We start from the raw sequence: 17,703 nt of genomic DNA, 5'->3' as shown, positions 1-17,703 counted from the left end.
CAGCCATTCCCGGAAGACCATTTTTCAGGGTGAAAATAGTCAGATTTACTGAAATGTTTAGCAGAAAACGTCACCGGTTTTGGTGAGACGAAAAACCGCAGTGGCAAAATAAAAGCATCTTTCTCATGACTCAAACCAGATAACTGCAAAGACCATTAAAATGTTTTAAGGAGTTGAGTCTGCAGAAGATGGTCAAGAGCTTTGGGTAGGCTTGCTTATTTATTATGTTTATTAAATATATTTGCTGTCTATCTCACTGTGGGGGTTACTCAAAGTACTCATTTTGTTATAACAAAATGAAGAAAGATGAAAAAATATGTAAAGAGAAGTAAAATAATAGAATAAATTAAACAATGACAAAGGAACACAATGAGAATAAATACATCAATAGGTATTTATTAACACATCAAATATTTATCTACAAAGACCCAGCAACTGAGGAAGCTTTGGGCTGCTGCACTGGCTGATTCTGGGTATTGACTCAACTCCAGGTGGTTTGGGACTGCTGCATTCACACAACATGCCAACCTGGGTTGGCTTTGGTGGGTTAGCGCCTTGTGTGAACCCAGCAGCTTTCACACAGACGCAGTCCTCGACTTGCAACCACAACTGAGCCCAGAAGGTACGTTGCTAAGTGAGAAATTTGTTAAGGTGAGTCTTGCCCACATTTCTTGAGCGAATCACGGCAACTGTTAAATTAATCTGCCGGTTGTTAAGTGAATCTGGTTTCCCCATTGACGCTGCTTGTCGGAAGGTCATAAAAGACGACTCTGGGACGGTCATAAATGTCAACCAGTCAAGCGTGTAAATCAAAGGGATGTGGCGACAGTTGTAAGTGTGAACAACGGTCGCAAGTCACTTTTTTCGGGTGCGGTTGTAACTTCGGTCACTAAACGAACTGTTGTAAGTCGAGGACTACCTATATTGCAGTAGACTTTTTATCTGGGTCTGCAGGGGGCAGCACTAAACTTTCCTTCCCTAAGAACTTATGCAGACTCGGCTCAGGATGATGGGTTGTCGTCCTAGGCGCCTGGAGGGGCGACTCCGTCAAGATCACTTGAAGGCCGTCTCCAGGAGACTTTCCACCAGGTTCGCCTGGTGCGCCCCTTTCTAGACCGGGATGCCTTATGCACGGTCACTCACGCCCTCGTGACATCTCGCCTGGATTACTGCAATGCTCTCTACATGGGGCTCCCCTTGGGGGGCATCCGGAGGCTCCAGTTAGTCCAGAATGCGGCTGCGCGGGTGATAGAGGGAGCCCTCGTGGCTCCCGCGTGACACCTCTCCTGCGCAGACTGCACTGGCTACCTGTGGCCTTCCGGGTGCGCTTCAAGGTTTTGGTGACAATCTTTAAAGCGCTCCATGGCATAGGGCCGGGTTACTTACGGGACCGCCTGCTGCGACCAGATACCTCTCACCGACCCGTCCGCTCCCACAGAGAGGGACTTCTCAGGGTGCCGTCCACCAAGCAATGTCGTCTGGCGACACCCAGGGGAAGGGCCTTCTCTGTGGGGGCTCCCACCCTCTGGAACAAACTCCCTCCAGGACTTCGTCAACTTCCGGACCTCCGAACCTTTCGTCGCGAGCTCAAAACACACCTATTTATTTGCGCGGGGCTGGGTTAGTTTTTTAAATTTATTGGTTTTAATGGGGTTTTTAGTATTTATATTGTTTTAATAATTTGGCTATTGAATAAGTTTTTTATGTGTTATTTTAAATTGTATTTATATGTTTGCTTTTAATTGCCTGTGAACCGCCCTGAGTCCTTAGGGAGATAGGGCGGTATATAAATCTGAAAAATAAATAAATCAATAAATAAGGCCGAACCGGAACTCCCGCATATGGGGGGGGGAACAGCGCTTTCCGCCCAAGACCTCCCCAACATGGCGACACTTCCTGCAGTCGACCCTCCCAAGATGGCCACCACCAGAGGAAAGTGCAGACCGCCATTGACCGTCCCAAGATGGCCGCCGCCACAAGAAAGTGGACTATCTTTGACCTTCCCAAGATGGCCGCCGCCACAGGAAGCCCACCTCAAACCTCCCCAAGATGGCCGTCCACCATTCCTTGCTTTGCGAGGCCGCTCCACGGATTCCCCCCCCCACTCCCCCCAAAAAACCCCACCTCCTCTGCTTCCCCTCCCTCAATCACGCCGCGGCCTCCACCTCCTCCCTCACCGGGCCCCGACCGGTCGAGCGTGGCGCCTGCCTGCCTGCCTTCCCTCCCTCCCCTTTAGCTCCTTCATGACCTTCCCAACATGGCGGCGCGGGGCCTCCGCTCACGCCCTGCGTCCCCCCCCCTCCTCCTCCTCCTCCTCCTCCGCTCTCCCTTCCCCTCCCCTCCGGCCTGCTGCCTCCACCGCAGGACTCCTTTCCCGCCCGCAGTTAGGCCCAAGCCTCGCCTCGAGTAGCGCTGGGGTGTCTTATGCGTGTGTGTGAGCGTTTTTTCTCCTCAGCGACCCAACGAAGCAGGCCCGGCCTCGCGCGCGCGGCCGGCACTCAGTCTCGAGCGAGCCGGCCAGCGGGCGCGCGCCCGCGCTGCCTCCTCCTCCTCCTCCTCCTCCTCCCGCCTGCCCGCCCGCCGTGCCGCCCGCTCACTCCTTCGCGCGGCCGTCGTCATCGTCGCCGCCGCCCGTCTTCCTCCTCCGCCCCCGCTGCCTCGTCTTCCTGCCTGGCTGACTGTCTGACTAGCTGGCTGGCTGGCTGGCTGGCTGGCGGCGGCTCCACGGCGCAGGCCCGCTGCAGCGCAGCCGCTCTGAGGTGAGTGTCCTACCGCGCAATCTCCCAGCAGCTCCTCACTCGCCGCGCGCCAGACCCGGCGCAGCCGCAGCAAGGCGGGGGCCCCCGCGCCGCCTCGCCCGCCCGCCCCCGCCTCGCCCGCCGCGCGCGCAACCCCCCCCACCCCCCACCCCGCCCTCCCGCCTCGCCCGCCCGCCCGGCCAGGCCGCGCTAGGCCTCAGGCCCGCACTCCATCGCCCATCATCCGAGGCCCGCGGCCCGGCCTAGGCGCGGGGGAGCCTCGCCCGAGTTACCCGAGCCGGGAGACGCCCCCAAGCCTCGTTTCCCGTCCCGGGGACGCCGATTCGAGCCACCCCCACATGACTTGCAAAAATGATAATAATAATAATAATAAGGCGTTTTAATCCCTTTTTGACCCCCCCCCTCCTCCCTAATTTCTCCCCAATGGCGCCGGCTTCCGGGAGTCACAGGTCTCCTCGTCCCATAAGTGGAAGTGGGGGGGGGGCTTCCTCCGACCAGGAGAGCTCTGGCTGCCGAAAGCTGGCGCCGTTGGGAGGGAATTTGCACTGGGGGCCTTCAGCTGCCTTGAGCCAAAGTTGATGCTTTTCCATGGAAATTTGTGTTTTTTGGGGGGGGGTTGTCAGAAAAGGGGGTTCCCAGGCGCCACCCCCTTTCCTGCAGGTCATGCCTGGCCTATATTGGGCTGTCCCTCAATGTCTGATCAAGGGAGCTACAATCTGGAATGGTCTAGGGCCAGGCCTAGGGGTTTCCTGCCGGAATGGGGTTGGACTAGAAGACCTCCAAGGTCCCTTCTGACTTCTGTTTTTTATTTTCTAAATTCTGTTCTTTATTCTTTTCTAATATTCTATTCTGGTCTATTCTTAAGTCTATTCTGGTCTATTCTTAAGTCTATTTTATTTATTTTTATTTATTTTTATTTTATTTGCATTTATATCCCGCCCTTCTCCGAAGACTCAGGGCGGCTTACACTATGTCAAGCAATAGTCTTCATCCATTTGTATATTTATATACAAAGTCAACTTATTGCCCCCAACAATCTGGGTCCTCATTTTACCTACCTTATAAAGTCTATAAGTCTATTTTATTCTATTTATTATTTTCTATTCTAATCTATTCTATTTTTTATTTTCTTTATATTCGATTCTAATATACTGTTCTAATAATTATTTTTGTTCTGTTCTTAATTCTGTTTTATTCTACTTTTTATTTTCTAAATTCTGTTCTGTTCGAATATTTATTTATTTATTTATTTATTTTTCAAATTTTTATACCGCCCTTCTCCGAAGACTCAGGGCGGTGTGCAGCAAATAAAACACCAATAATCCAAAAATATTTTAAAATACAATATCCAGTTTAATATTCTGTTCTGGAATATTCTGTTCTTAATGCTATTTTATTCTGTTTATTATTTTTTAAATTCTGTTCAAATATTCTGTTCTATTCTTAATGCTATTTTATTCTTTATTTTCTATTCTTAATTCTATTTTTTTAAAAAAATTTCTATTCATAGCCCACAAAAGCATGTTTACGCCTTTCAGGGCAGGTAGTCCTTGACTTCCATCACAACTTAGCCCAAACATTTTCCACTGCTAAGTGAGACAGCCATTAAGTGAGTTTTGCCCCGTTTTAAGACCTTCCTAGCCACGCTTATCACCGCAGTTGGCAAATTAGTAACCCGGTTGTCCAGCTTCCCCATTGACTTTGCTTGTTAGAAAGTTGCTGAGGGGGGATCATGCGAGCCCCGAACATTGTAACCGTCATAAATATGAACCAGTTGCCAAGTGTTTGAGTTTTGATCACGTGATCCTGGGGATGCTGCAGTGGTCATAAGTGTGAAAAAAAGGTCATAAGGCACTAACTTAAGTCATTAAACCGATGGTTGTTAGTCAAGGATTACCTGTAAAATCTGTAGATGGGAAAAGGTGCTGTTGGACTGGATTTAGGGAACTGGTTTTCCAAATTGATCTCTGGAATCTCCTGAACGAATATATATGGATGGATCTTTGGGGGAGGAAAAACGCACTTTCTGAGTGGGGAAAAAAGGAAGTTAAATTCCACCCAAGGGTGGATCTGCATTTATTTTGATATTATTGGTCTTTCTGGGAGGAGGATGTGATGCAGAAAAGACTCTGACCAAAGGAATCTTAAGTAGGGTTTGGGGTGTACCAAGGGGGTCTTCTTTGACCGCACTTTCTCCATGCGGGGGGGGGGGGGAAGGGGGGGTTAAATGCCATGGAAAGGCCGGTTTATTTTGTTTTTTATTTCTCTTGTGGAAGAGACCCTTCGATCGAAAATTCAGGGGGCCACGAGGGTCTTTTGCACCTCTGGCTGGCTGGAGGTTGCTGTTAGAGAGACTTTGTTATTGGGAGTGGGGGGAAATATACACAGGAGTGTATCATTCTTTTAAAAAGCAGGAGAGTTAAAAAAAAACAAACCCCATTCCTGGGACTCAAAATTTGTTCTCCAGCTTTCTTTCCTTGACATTTCGTAAGCTGTGAAGAGGAGTTGGAAGATGTTGTTCCTGGGAAGGGAACAGCGGGAGGGAGGCTTAGTATACAATTTATCCGATATCGAGGAGGCTATCCATTTATTTCTTCCTCCTGGAAAGATTCTGAATTGCTGCCCTAGTCTTCTTGCTAGCTGGTTACAAAATTAACCGGTTTAGCACCATTGTTTGCTTCTGTCCTTTTAGGCACCCGGTTTTTTTTGGGGGGGGGGCGCAAGGGTGCTTATCGGATGTTCTTCCCAAATTGTGAGATCTTTGATGCCACCCTGAGCTGGGTTGTTTGCTTCCAGACATTGCATTACCCAGCTAGGGAACATCATCAGTGCTGGAAGGAGCTTGTATATATCAAATAACATCCACTCCTTTTTACAACTGATGATGTTACTTAGTTGGGTCATGAAACGTCTGCAAGAAAATAATCCAGTACAGGGAGCACCAAGGACCCCACAGTCATTGTTGTCATCTTCCTCCTCTTCCTCCTCCTCCTCCTCAAATCCAACTCCTTCTATCCATGATGATGTTCCCCAGTTGGGTCACGAAACATCTGCAAAAAACCCACAAAGTTCAGGGAGCACCAAATGACCACACAGTCCTCCTCTTCCTCTGCCTCACCTCTTCCTTCTCTCTTCCACAAACCCCACTCCCTAATCCCCACTCCCTGGAGCACTGATGACGCTCCCTAGTTGGGTCATGAAACGTCAGCAAGAAAACCACCCAGCTCAGAGACCACCAAGGACCCCCACAGTCCCTCCTCCCTCCCTCTCCCCCTCCCCCTCCCCTCTCCTCCACAAACCCCACTCCTTCCAACACTGATGACGCTCCCTAGTTGGGTCATGAAACACCTGCAAGAAAACCACCAGGCTCAGAGAATTCCAAGGACCTCCCCCCCCCTTTTCTTCTCCCCTTTACAAACTGATGGTGCTACCTAGTTGGGTCACGAAACGGCTGCAGAAAGCCACCAAGCTCCGAGACCACCAAGGACCGCGCACTTCTAAGCCACCAATATTCTGTTCTCCACAAATCAGTGCTTTTAGTGCACTTTGTTGGGAAACTAATTCTCCTTAGCCCCTCCCGCCCAAACACCCCCATCGTTTGCACCCAGCCTCTCGGCCCAGTTCATAGGGAAGGGATCCGACCAGCCCCGATATCCCCTTGTGACACCAGGCCTTTAGAAGTGGCCTTGCCAGAGGGATTTGGTATCTTGAATCATGGTTTTTTTTTCTCTCTCTCTCTCTCTCTCTCTCTCCTCTTGCCTTGACTCCCAGATCTCATGACTGAGCCAGGAAGTGTGCAGATCCCCCTCCAAGATAGGTCTTCCTCCAGCAGACGGGGAGGATCCCAGCCCGTAAAATTTGCTAGGGAAAAAAAAAAAGTCTTTTTTTTTTTTTTTGCCCCGGAAACTCAGGAACTTTCTTCTTATTACATCAATATTTTTTTTTTGGGAGTTATAAAGTAATATAAAATACAACTCAGAAGCTCTTGAGCGAAATTAAAACCCCAAATTCCTTGTGACACCCCCACCCCCGTACGGGGGACTAGAAACCCAGTGCAGTGATCCCGCTTTCTAATAATTACCCCAGCCAGCCTTCGGACCACATGCTGCGGCCGATAGCCTTGAATACTTGAGAAAAGGAGGTATCCGTAAGAGATTTATTTCTTTTTTTGGGGGGAGGGGGGGGAACTTTTCCAGTGGCTCTGAGAAGAAGAAAAAGCCCATTTATCGTAATAGGCTTAGAAGAATGAGGCTGCAGCTGTTCCACAAATGCGAGGGTTGCAGCCGGCCTCTTGAGTTGCTGGTTTTTCTGGGATTATATTGGGACAGGAGGCAAATGTATAAGGCTTTGATTAAAAAAATGTCCATTTTGTCCGGCAGGACGGTATAAACATCGGCCATCTGCTCAACCAGGAGGCAGGTGACCCCTTATTTAGGCAAATACAGAAAGAATCATCCTCTTTTTAACGACCCCATAATCCCTTGTGGGGTGGAGTCTGGGCAACGGAATGGAGCCGAGTGTTTACTGGCCGGATGCCCTTCCTGTCGCCAGTGCGGAGTCGTCATTGCGCCCAGAGGGAGAAATACCTGCCTCTACCCAGGATCGAACTCACAGCCTCCCAATTATGAGGCCAGAGCTCCACCTCTAGGCCACTGCACCACTCAAAACGATCTCTGCTAAATTCGAATTTCTGCGCATACCATTCGGGGGGGGGGTGTAAAAGTCTCCATTAGGGATGCAAACTTAAAATTCGTTTGTTTTGTTTGAGTTCTCAGACCCGTGCTCCAATTGTAAACCAATTCTCCGATCCCGTCACAAAACACAATACGGGTAGTCCTTGACTTACAACGGCTCGTTTAGTGGACCAGTCGAAATTAACAGCGGCACTGGGGAAATGTGACTCCTGACCGTTTTTCACACTGAGGACCGCTGCAGCATCCCCGTGGCTACGGGATTTACATTTGGATGTTTGATGACTGACTCACATTTATGACGGGCTGCAGTATCCCGGGATCACGTGATCCCCTCTTGCGACCTCCTGACAAGCAAAGTCAATGGAGGAAGCCGGATTCACTTAACAACCACGTGACTTAAGTTGCCGAGCGTCTGGATGCTGCAACGGCCCTCGGTGTGAAAAGCAGTTCGTAACTCACTTCTGTAACTTTGAACGGTCATTAAACAAGCTGTTGCAAGTCGGGAACTACCTCTGCTCCATAGCTTTGAATTCTCTCTTGCTAAACCGACTTTAGGATTGTTGGCAGGGATGAAGAGAAGGATCTAAACCGCTTTTAGATGCAAGAACGGGAAGGTTGGCCGCTTCAGCCGGTATCGAAACCTTTTTGCAAAAATGAATTATCATCGAGGCAGCAGCTCCAGGCTGTTGATGGAACTATAGTTATATATAGAAAATGATATATATATATATATTTTAAAAAGACAGGAAATGATTCAAGACAAGAGCAAGGCCTTCTGTGCAACCCTACACCATCTTGCAAGATTACTTGAAGAGGGAATACAACCAACTCACATTTCTCCTGCTAGTGGTTGATGATAGGGTGATCGGAGAGTTTCTGAAGAGCCTGTTTTTAAGTTTTTGCTTTCAAAATGGGCCGTGGTGGCTCAGGCTGTAAGAAGCCTGTTATTAAAACACAGCTGCCTGCAATTACTGCAGGTTCGAGTCCCACCAGGCCCAAGGTTGACTCAGCCTTCCATCCTTTATAAGGTAGGTAAAATGAGGACCCAGATTGTTGGGGGGGCAATAATGACTTTGTAAATATACAAATAGAATGAGACTATTGCCTTACACACTGTAAGCCGCCCTGAGTCTTCGGAGAAGGGCGGGATATAAATGTAAACAAAAACAAAAAAAAACAAAAAACAATAATTTGGTGGTACTCAGCTGCAATATTAGAATTGGAATAACAGAGTTGGAAGGGACCTTGGAGGTCTTCTAGTCCAACCCCCTGCTCAGGCAGGAAACCCTATCCCATTTCAGACCAATGGTTGTCCAATCTCTTCGTAAAAAACTCCAGTGATGGGGGAGGAAGGAAGGAAGGAAGGAAAAAAGGAAGAAGAATAGCAGAATAACAGAATTGGAAGGGATCTTGAAGGTCTTCTAGTCCAACCCCCTGCTTAGGTAGGAAGTTATACCATTTCAGACCAACGGTTGTCCAATCTCTTCTTAAAAACTTCCAGTGAATGGAGCCACTCCATGAACTTCTGGTGGCAGGCAGTTCCACTGGTTATTTGTCCTCACAGTTAGGAAGCTTTTCCTTAGTTCTAGATGGCATCTCTCCATGATTAGTTAAAATGAGCGTTCCTCGCCCAAGCAGCGGATTTGAGAATAATAATGCAGCTAGTCCTCTCTTAACAGCCATTCGTTTAGTGACCGCTTGAAATTATGATGGCCCCCAAAAGAGTTACAACCCTTGCAGCATCCCCGTGCCCACGTGTTCAAAATTCAGACGCTTTTGGCAGCTGACTCACACTTAGGACGGTTGCAGTATCCCGAGGTCATATGATCCTCTTTTGCGACCATCTTAAAAGCGAAATCGGCTTTTGCAAACTTCTGACAAGCAAAGTCAACGGAGAAGCCAGATTCACCGAACAACCACGATTCATTTAATAACTGCAGTGATTCACTTAACAACTATGGAAGGAAAGGTCGCAAAATGGGGGCAAAAAATATCACTTGTCTTGCTGAGGAACAGAAATTTTGGGCTCGACTGGTCGTAAGCCGAGGACTACCTATAATCGTATTTCAAATCCAGAAAATAGTGTTTGGTTATTCATGTACAGGTAATCCTCGAGTTACGACCACAAATGAGCCCAGAATTTTAGGTTGCTAAGTGAAACATTTTGTTAAGTGAGTTTTGCCGCGTTGTACGACTTTCCTTGCCACAGTTGTTAAGCGAATCATTGCATTTATTAAATTAGTAACATGGTTATTAAGTGAATCCGGGTTCCCCATTGACTTTGCTTGTCAGAAGGTCGCAAAAGCAGATCACCTGATCCCGGAACCCTACAACCGTTGTAAATACGAACCAGTTGCCAAGTGTCTGAATTTTGATCCCGTGACCATGGGGATGCTGCAACAGTCGTAAGTGTGAAAAACGGTCGCAAGTCACTTTTCACAGTGCCCTTGTAACTTCGGTCACTAAGTGAACTGTTGTAAGTTGAGGACTCCCTGCACTGGGTATGTTCATTGCCTTGAGTTACCTATAGAGCAGTAAAGGCAGGATAAAAAAAAATCTAGAGAAAATAATAAACAAAAGCTGTTGTAACTTTGAACGGTAACTAAAGAAACCGTTGTAAATTGAGGAACGCCGATACAGCAGGAACTCTTCCTTATATTGTTAGCTATTTGCATCAAAACCCAATCAATATTTAACAGTTATTTCAGTTTTTATTGCACCTTTCCTTCTGAGAAACTCAAAAGCAAGAGTTCACATAACCGTCCGGGACTCTGCAACTGTGAAAAACGGTGTCATTTTTTCCAGAACCGTCGTAACTCTGAATGGTCACCAAATGAACTTCGTAAATCAAGGACTACCTTTTTTTTTTAAGGCGTCACAAAAGTTGTGTCTTGCGATGGGTCCCAGAGCAGTGAAAAACACGCCTTTAAAATTTGAATTGTTATCTTTTTTTGCAAACCTCCCGTCCGGCCCTGAGCAAAACCAGGCTTGCTGGGAGCCGATAAGGGCTCCCAAGATTATCTCTCTCTGCAGCACCGAGTTGGGAGAAGCTGTGGCAAAGTGCAAGGAGCAGGATTTGAATTCCCCCTCCCCGCCATAAGCCACGGCTCAGCTTTCGTTCCCACATACAGGTAGTCCTCGACTTACAGACAGTTCACTCAGCGGCCGGTCAAAGTTACAACAAAACGGCATGACTATTTTTCCACACTTAGCACCAGTGGTGGGATTCATCTAGTTCCGGATAAAGGCAGTGTGCAACAAACCGGTGGTAAAATTTTGTGAAATCCACCTCTGCTTAGAACCCCTGCAGCATCCCCATGGTTATATGACTTACGTCTGGATGGTACACATTTACCGTGTTTCCCCAAAAATAACCACACACACACACCACACCACACCACACCACCCCGAAAATAAGCCCTCCCCGAAAATAAACACATGTGCAGCCATGTAACCGGCCATTTCCTCTGGTTGGGGAAACAGCTGGAAATCAGGTGAGACAGCGAGAGGAGCCCCATCTCACTCCGCGCGCCCCAAAATAATAAGAAATCCCCCGAAAATAAGGCCAAGCGTTTATTTCAGGGTTCAAAAAAATTTAAGACAGTGTCTTATTTTCGGAGAAACGCGGTATGACGGTTGCAGAATCGCCTGGTCATATGATCCCCTTTTGCGAGCTTCTGAGAAGCAAAATCAACAAGGAATTCATAGTAACAGAGTTGGAAGGGACCTTGGAGGTCTTCTAGTCCAACCCCCTGCCCAGGCAGGAATTCAGATTCACTTAACAACCATGTGACTAATTTAACAGCTGCAGTGATTCGCTTTAACAACTGGCATGAGAGGTAAAACGGAAAAAAATTCACAAATATCTCACTCGAGCAACAGAAATTTTGGGCTCCATTGTGGTTGTAAGTTGAGGACTACCTGTTTGGTGGCTAGAATAGCCAATTCTCATATATAGGTAGTCCTTGACTTAGAACGATTCGCTTCCTGACCAAAGTTTTAACGACACTAACAAAAAAGTTTTCACACTTAATGACCGTTGCAGCATCCCTTCGGTCATGTGATCGAAATTCAGACGCTTGTCAACCGATTTATATTTACGACGGTCGCAGTGTCCCGGGGCCCCCGTGATCCCCTTTCGCAACCTCCTGACAAGCAAAATCAGCTGCAATGATTCACTTAGCAGCGAAATAAAGGTCATAAAACGGGGCAAACCTCACAACTGTCAGAATCAGAATCGATCTGGAAGGGACCTCGGAGGTCTTCTAGTCCAGCCCGCTGCTCAAGCAGGAGACCCAACACCAATTGGGTTGACCTGTCCAATCTCTTCTTAAAAACCTCCAGTGATGAAGCTCCCAAAACTTCTGGAGGCAAGCTGTTAATTGTCTTACTTACCAATGGAAATTTGGGGTTTCATTGCGGCCATAAGTAAGGAGTGGTGCGGTGGCCTCGAGATGGAACTCTCGCCTCACAATCGGGAGGCTGTAAGTTCGATCCTAGGTAGAGGCCGATATTTCTCACTCGGCACAATGAGAATATATATCTGCTGCACAAAACTCCGCATTAGCGACAGGAAGGGCATCCGGCCATTAAAACACTGCTAACTCCATTCAGTTGCCCAGACTGAATGGGATTATGGGGTTGTTAAAAGATGGTGATGATGATGATTGTGGCCATAAACCAAGGACTACTTATATTATTATTATTTCTTAAGTTTACATGCTACTCAATTTCAAGGGCCTCTGTGGCTCAGACTGGTAAGACAGTCTGTTATTAACAGCAGCTGCCTGCAATTACTGCAGGTTCAAGCCCCACCAGGCCCAAGCCTTCCATCCTTTATAAAATGAGGACCCAGATTGTTGGGGGCAATAAAAGTTGACTTTGTATATAATATACAAATGGATGACGACTATTGCTTAACACAATGTAAGCCGCCCTGAGTCTTCGGAGAAGGGCGGGATATAAATGCAAATAATAAAAAAAATTTGGGGCGGTAATAAATAAAAACTATCCAGATGGCAGACCCTGGGAGAGGGAAGCATCCTAGCAAATAACATGGTTTAATCAAAGGAACCTCCTGGGCCAAACCTTCAGGATCAAATTACCTGGACAGGTGTTATCAGAGACGGACATGCCCCCACCCCCAAGTAATCGGGCCCCATGCTGTGGAGGGCCTTATAGGTAGCGACCAGCACCTTGAATTGCACCCGGAAGCAAACTGACAACCCAAAGGATAGGTAAAATATATAATATAGGTAGTCCTTGACCTACAACAGTCTATTTAGTGACTGTTCAAAGTTAACATCAGCACTGAAAAAAGCGACTTACGACTGTCACACAACCGTTAACAACATTCCCATGGTCACGTGATCCAATTTCAAACGCTTGGCAACTGGCATGTACTTAACGACGGTTGCAAAGTCCCGTGGCCACGCGATCCCCTCTGGTAGTGGGGATGCCATGTAACCAGCTTAACAGGGATTCGCTTCCAACTTGTGGCCAGAAAGGTCATAAAATCCGTGCCGTCGTAACTCTGAAATGGTCACTAAATGAGCTGTAAGCCACAAACCCCCTGTAGAGGTCTGTCCTGACGGCTTTTCCTTCTCTGCTTCCTTCCCTGCAGCAGTAACCATTCATGGAGGAACATACGGTCACCCAGACGGAGCACATGGCAACCATAGAGGCCCACGCGGTGGCCCAGCAAGTCCAGCAGGTCCACGTGGCCACGTACACGGAGCACAGCATGCTGAGTGCCGACGAGGATTCCCCCTCTTCGCCCGAGGATACGTCCTACGACGACTCGGACATCCTCAACTCCACAGCCACCGACGAAGTGACTGCCCACCTGGCCGCTGCAGGTAGGTTGGCTCCGCTGGCTACCTTCTTTGAGACACACCTGGGGGCAGGTGGAGGAGGCGTGTAGGTTCCTTTCCCAGCCCCATCCTTCAAGAGGGTTTGGCAACGCTCTTTGGCTTGGCTTGTCGTTGAGACCAAAAATCAGTTGACCACGCCTTCAAGAGTATTTTTTGAAAAATAGCTTCCTGCTTTTTGACATTTTATTCAACCTGTGCAGGTGGTCTGGCAAAGACCCTCAAAATTAGAAACACAGAAAACTGACAGCAGAAAGAGACCTAGGGATTTATCAAGGCTGCCCTTTGAATGTTGTTGTTTTCTTATCTGTCTGTCTGTCTGTCTATCTATCTATCTATCTACCGTGTTTCCCCGAAAATAAGACCCTCTCTTACATTTTTTTGAATCCTGAAATAAGCGCTTGGCTTTATTGCCATGCACTCAAAAGCCTGATTGGGCTTATTATCAGGGAATGTTTTATTTTGGGGGAAACAGGGTATCTATCTATCTCTATCTATCTATCTATCTATCTATCTATCTATCTATCTATCTATCTATCTATCTATCTACTCTTTCATTATCTATCTGTCTTCTATTTCATTATCTGTGTCTATCATCTATCTATATATCTATCATTCTTTCTATCTATATTCTATCTTTCATTATCGTATCTATTATTTCATTATCTATCATCTATATGTCCACCAATCTATCATTATCTTCTATCTATCATCTATATTCTATCTTTCATTATCTATTTCATTATCATCTATATGTCTATCACGCTATCATCTTTCAATATCTATCTTCTATCATCTATTTATCTTCTCTTTCATTATCTATCATCTATCTTTTTCATTATATTTATCATCTGTTTATCATCAATCATCATCCATCCATCCATGGCAGGTAGTCCTTGACTTATGACTCCAATTGAGTCCAAAATTGTTGTTAAGTGAGACATTTTATGACTGTTCCTGCAGCAGGAATATGATGATAGTTTTCAAGTGAATCATTGCAGTTCTTAAGTGGGTAACACGGCTGTTGAGTGAACCTGGCTTCTCCACTGATACTGCTTGTCAGAAGGTCGCAAAAGGGGATCCCGTGACCCCGTGACGCTTAGAAAAAGTGTGGCACACTCTAGACGTACGAAGAGCATTGAAAATTTACACTGAACGAACATCGGCCTTCCGCAAAACAGAGGCCCTCTTCGTATCGTTCCAGCCACTCTCTCTGGGTCAGAAGGTGACCAAATCAAGTGCTGGGATACGCTGGCCAACGAAGCTGTCGAAGTGCTGCCCCGTTGCTTGGAAGCCGTACGGGTCTGGATGGGGAGAAACAGACTCAGACTCAATCCCTCCAAGATGGAGTGGCTGTGGATGCCGGCACCCCGGTACAGTCAGCTGCAACCGCGGCTGACTGTTGGGGGCGAGTCACTGGCCCCAACGGAAAGGGTGCGCAACTTGGGCGTTCTCCTGGATGGACAGCTGTCGTTTGAAGATCACTTGGTGGCCGTCTCCAGGAGAGCTTTCTACCAGGTCCGCCTGGTCCGCCAGTTGCGCCCCTTCCTTGACCGGGATGCCTTATGCACGGTCACTCATGCTCTCGTCACTTCTTGACTGGATTATTGCAATGCTCTCTATATGGGGCTACCCCTGAAGTGTACTCGGAGACTTCAGTTGGTCCAGAATGCAGCTGCGCGGGTGATTGAGGGAGCACCACGTTGCTCCCGAGTAACACCGCTCCTGCGCAGTCTGCACTGGCTACCTGTGGTCTTCCGGGTGCGCTTCAAGGTTTTGGTTACCACCTTTAAAGCGCTCCATGGCTTAGGGCCCGGGTACTTACGGGACCGCCTGCTGTTTCCACATGCCTCCCACTGACCCGTACGCTCTCACAGAGAGGGACTTCTCAGGGTGCCGTCCGCCAAGCAGTGTCGGCTGGCGGCCCCCAGGAGTAGGGCCTTCTCTGTGGGGGCTCCCACCCTCTGGAACGAACTTCCCCCCGGTTTACGCCAATTGCCCGACCTTCAGACCTTTCGCCGGGAACTGAAAACTTATTTATTTATCCAAGCGGGACTGGCCTGATTTTTAAATTTTTAAATTTTAAATTTCTCAATTTTAATTTTATTGGGTATTTTATATGGTCAATTGGACGGTTTTAATTTCGGCCTTTTATTGAATAAGTTTTTTAATTGTTATTTTAGTGTGTATATTAATTGTTTCAATGTAGGCTATACACCGCCCTGAGTCCTTCGGGAGAAGGGCGGTATAAAAGTTTAATTAAATAAATAAATTAAATAAATAAATAAATAAACAGGAGTCAGTTGCCGAGTGTCTGAATTCTGATCACAGGACCCAGTCGTAAGTGTGGAAAGCGGTCAAAGGTCACTTTTTTCAGTACCCTTGTAACGTTGAATGGTCGCTAAATGAACTTCTGTAAAGTGATATTCTGGGACGGAGAGACCCCTTCGCTTTCTATCACTTCGGTGATTGGTTGTGTGTGTGTGTGTGTGTGTGTGTGTGTGTGTGTGTGTGATTGTGTTAGGTCTGATCTGACATTCCCAGTAAGAAAAATATTGCGCTGTTCAAAATCCGTATTTTGCTGCTGAATTTAACCTGGTAAAACTGTCTGGAAATGGCCTTCCTGGAATTTTCAGTTTTCGATATTCGTTTTACAAAGGAGCAAGGAAAAATAATTGCATTTTTATTTTTATTTTGGGTCTGAGCTTTTTTCAGGATATTTTGCTGAAACCAGAACCCTTAACGATGAAGCACAGCCTGCAGAGGGCAGCAGAACAACAATAACGGATCTTGTTTTGTTGAGTTTTTCAGTTAGGTGTTGCCTGTTGCCCTTAGTTTCCATTTATTCATCAACATGGGCAGTCCTCGACTTAACAGCAGTTTGTTTAGTGACCATTCAAAATTATAACGGCACTGAAAAAAGTGACTTAGGACCGTTTTTTCACACTTTTGACTGTTGTATTGTCCCCCACGGTCATGGGATCGAAATTGAGATACTTGGCAACTGGTTCATACTTATGACCGTCATGTGATCTCCTTTTGCAACCTTTTGACGAGCAAAAATCAATGGAGAAGCCAGATTTCACTTAACAACCAGGTTACTAACTTGAACAACTCCAGTGATTCACTTAACAACCGTGGCCAGAAAGGTCGTAACACAGGGCAAAACTCCCTCAAAACCTGTCTTTCTCTGACAACCTCAATTGATCCCAAAATTTCGGTTGCTAAATGAGACGGCTGTTCAGTGAATTTTGACCTATTTTACTACATTTCTGGCCGCAGCTGTTAAGTGAATCGTTGCATTTTATTAAGCTAGTCACACAGTTGTTAAGTGAATCGGGCTTCCCCGTTGAATTTGTTCATCAGAAGGTCTCAAAAGGGGATCACATGACACCCCCGCAGGACACCGTCATAAATATGAGTCATTTGCCAAGCGTCCAAATTTTGATTACGTGACCGTGGTGGGGATGCTGCAACGGTTGTAAGCGTGCAAAACGATCACCAGTCACTTTTTTTTCAGTGCCGTTGTAACTTTGAACGGTCACTAAACAAACCGTTGGAATTTGTGGACTGCCTGTCTTTTGTTCGGAAGGCAGCTGCCATAATTCCCAGCCAGCTTGCCCCTTTTCTGAGTAACCATCTGCCCCGCTTTACGACTGGGGATGATGGGAGCCATCACCCACCACATCTGGCTTGAGAGGAGATCTCCAACGTCTCTGGCTTTTCTCTCTTGGGTCTTTCAGCACTCTCTTCTCTCCCCAGGGCCGGTGGGAATGGCCGCCGCCGCCGCCGTGGCCACCGGTAAAAAAAGGAAGCGGCCTCACGTTTTTGAGTCCAACCCATCCATCCGCAAGAGGCAGCAGACGCGGTTGTTACGGTAAGAGCTCTTGGCCCACCTGGCTCTGGCCAGCGTATCCCAGGATTCCCAGCTGTGGGGAGGGGGGAGGCAGCACGGGGCCTTCCGGTTGGGTACCAAGTGATAGACTTAACAATGGGGAGGGAGTTATCCCGCTCACCTGCCAGATTCCGATGGCGTTTCCTCTAACCTAGCTTTGCCCAAGGAATAAGGGAGTTGAGCTGTATGGTATGGAGCAGGGCAGCTGGCCTGTCAGCCAGTTGAGATGCCAGCCCTATAAGGTAGACCAGACTAAGGAAACGATAGCATGGAGGTCAATAGCTCCTTTATTGAGAGGTGAAGTCTGGAGGTGATTCTCTCTCTTTCATGCTATCTTATCTATCTGCCCATCCTCCCTCCGTCCCTCTTTCTCTTATCCATCTATCATCTATCCACCCACCACTTATCCAGCCAGTGCAGACCCCAAACACTAACCCTAACCCTAACTACCTGTCCCTTTCTGTCTCTGTCTGTGTCCTTCTGTC

At 47.3% G+C, this 17,703-nt stretch overlaps 1 protein-coding gene across 2 annotated transcripts in view; it reads left to right on the top strand.

The window, feature by feature from the left end:
* The first annotated feature begins 2,333 nt into the window (after window positions 1-2,333).
* Window positions 2,334-17,703, top strand: part of NRF1 (nuclear respiratory factor 1) — a 57,352-nt gene continuing 41,982 nt past the window's right edge. Inside the window, exons 1-4 of one of the 2 annotated variants that reach the window (XM_058190638.1) lie at window positions 2,334-2,759; window positions 6,531-6,900; window positions 13,077-13,311; window positions 17,086-17,200. In XM_058190638.1, coding sequence (XP_058046621.1) covers window positions 13,089-13,311; window positions 17,086-17,200 — 338 coding nt within the window. In that variant the 5' untranslated portion in view covers window positions 2,334-2,759; window positions 6,531-6,900; window positions 13,077-13,088. The remainder of the gene's footprint in view (window positions 2,760-6,530; window positions 6,901-13,076; window positions 13,312-17,085; window positions 17,201-17,703) is intronic. The other variant, XM_058190637.1, reaches the window with a different exon arrangement.

Source organism: Ahaetulla prasina, chromosome 7 (genome assembly GCF_028640845.1).
Source record: "Ahaetulla prasina isolate Xishuangbanna chromosome 7, ASM2864084v1, whole genome shotgun sequence".
NCBI classification, from domain to species: Eukaryota; Metazoa; Chordata; class Lepidosauria; order Squamata; family Colubridae; genus Ahaetulla; species Ahaetulla prasina.
This window is presented reverse-complemented; position numbering and strand designations above follow the sequence as displayed.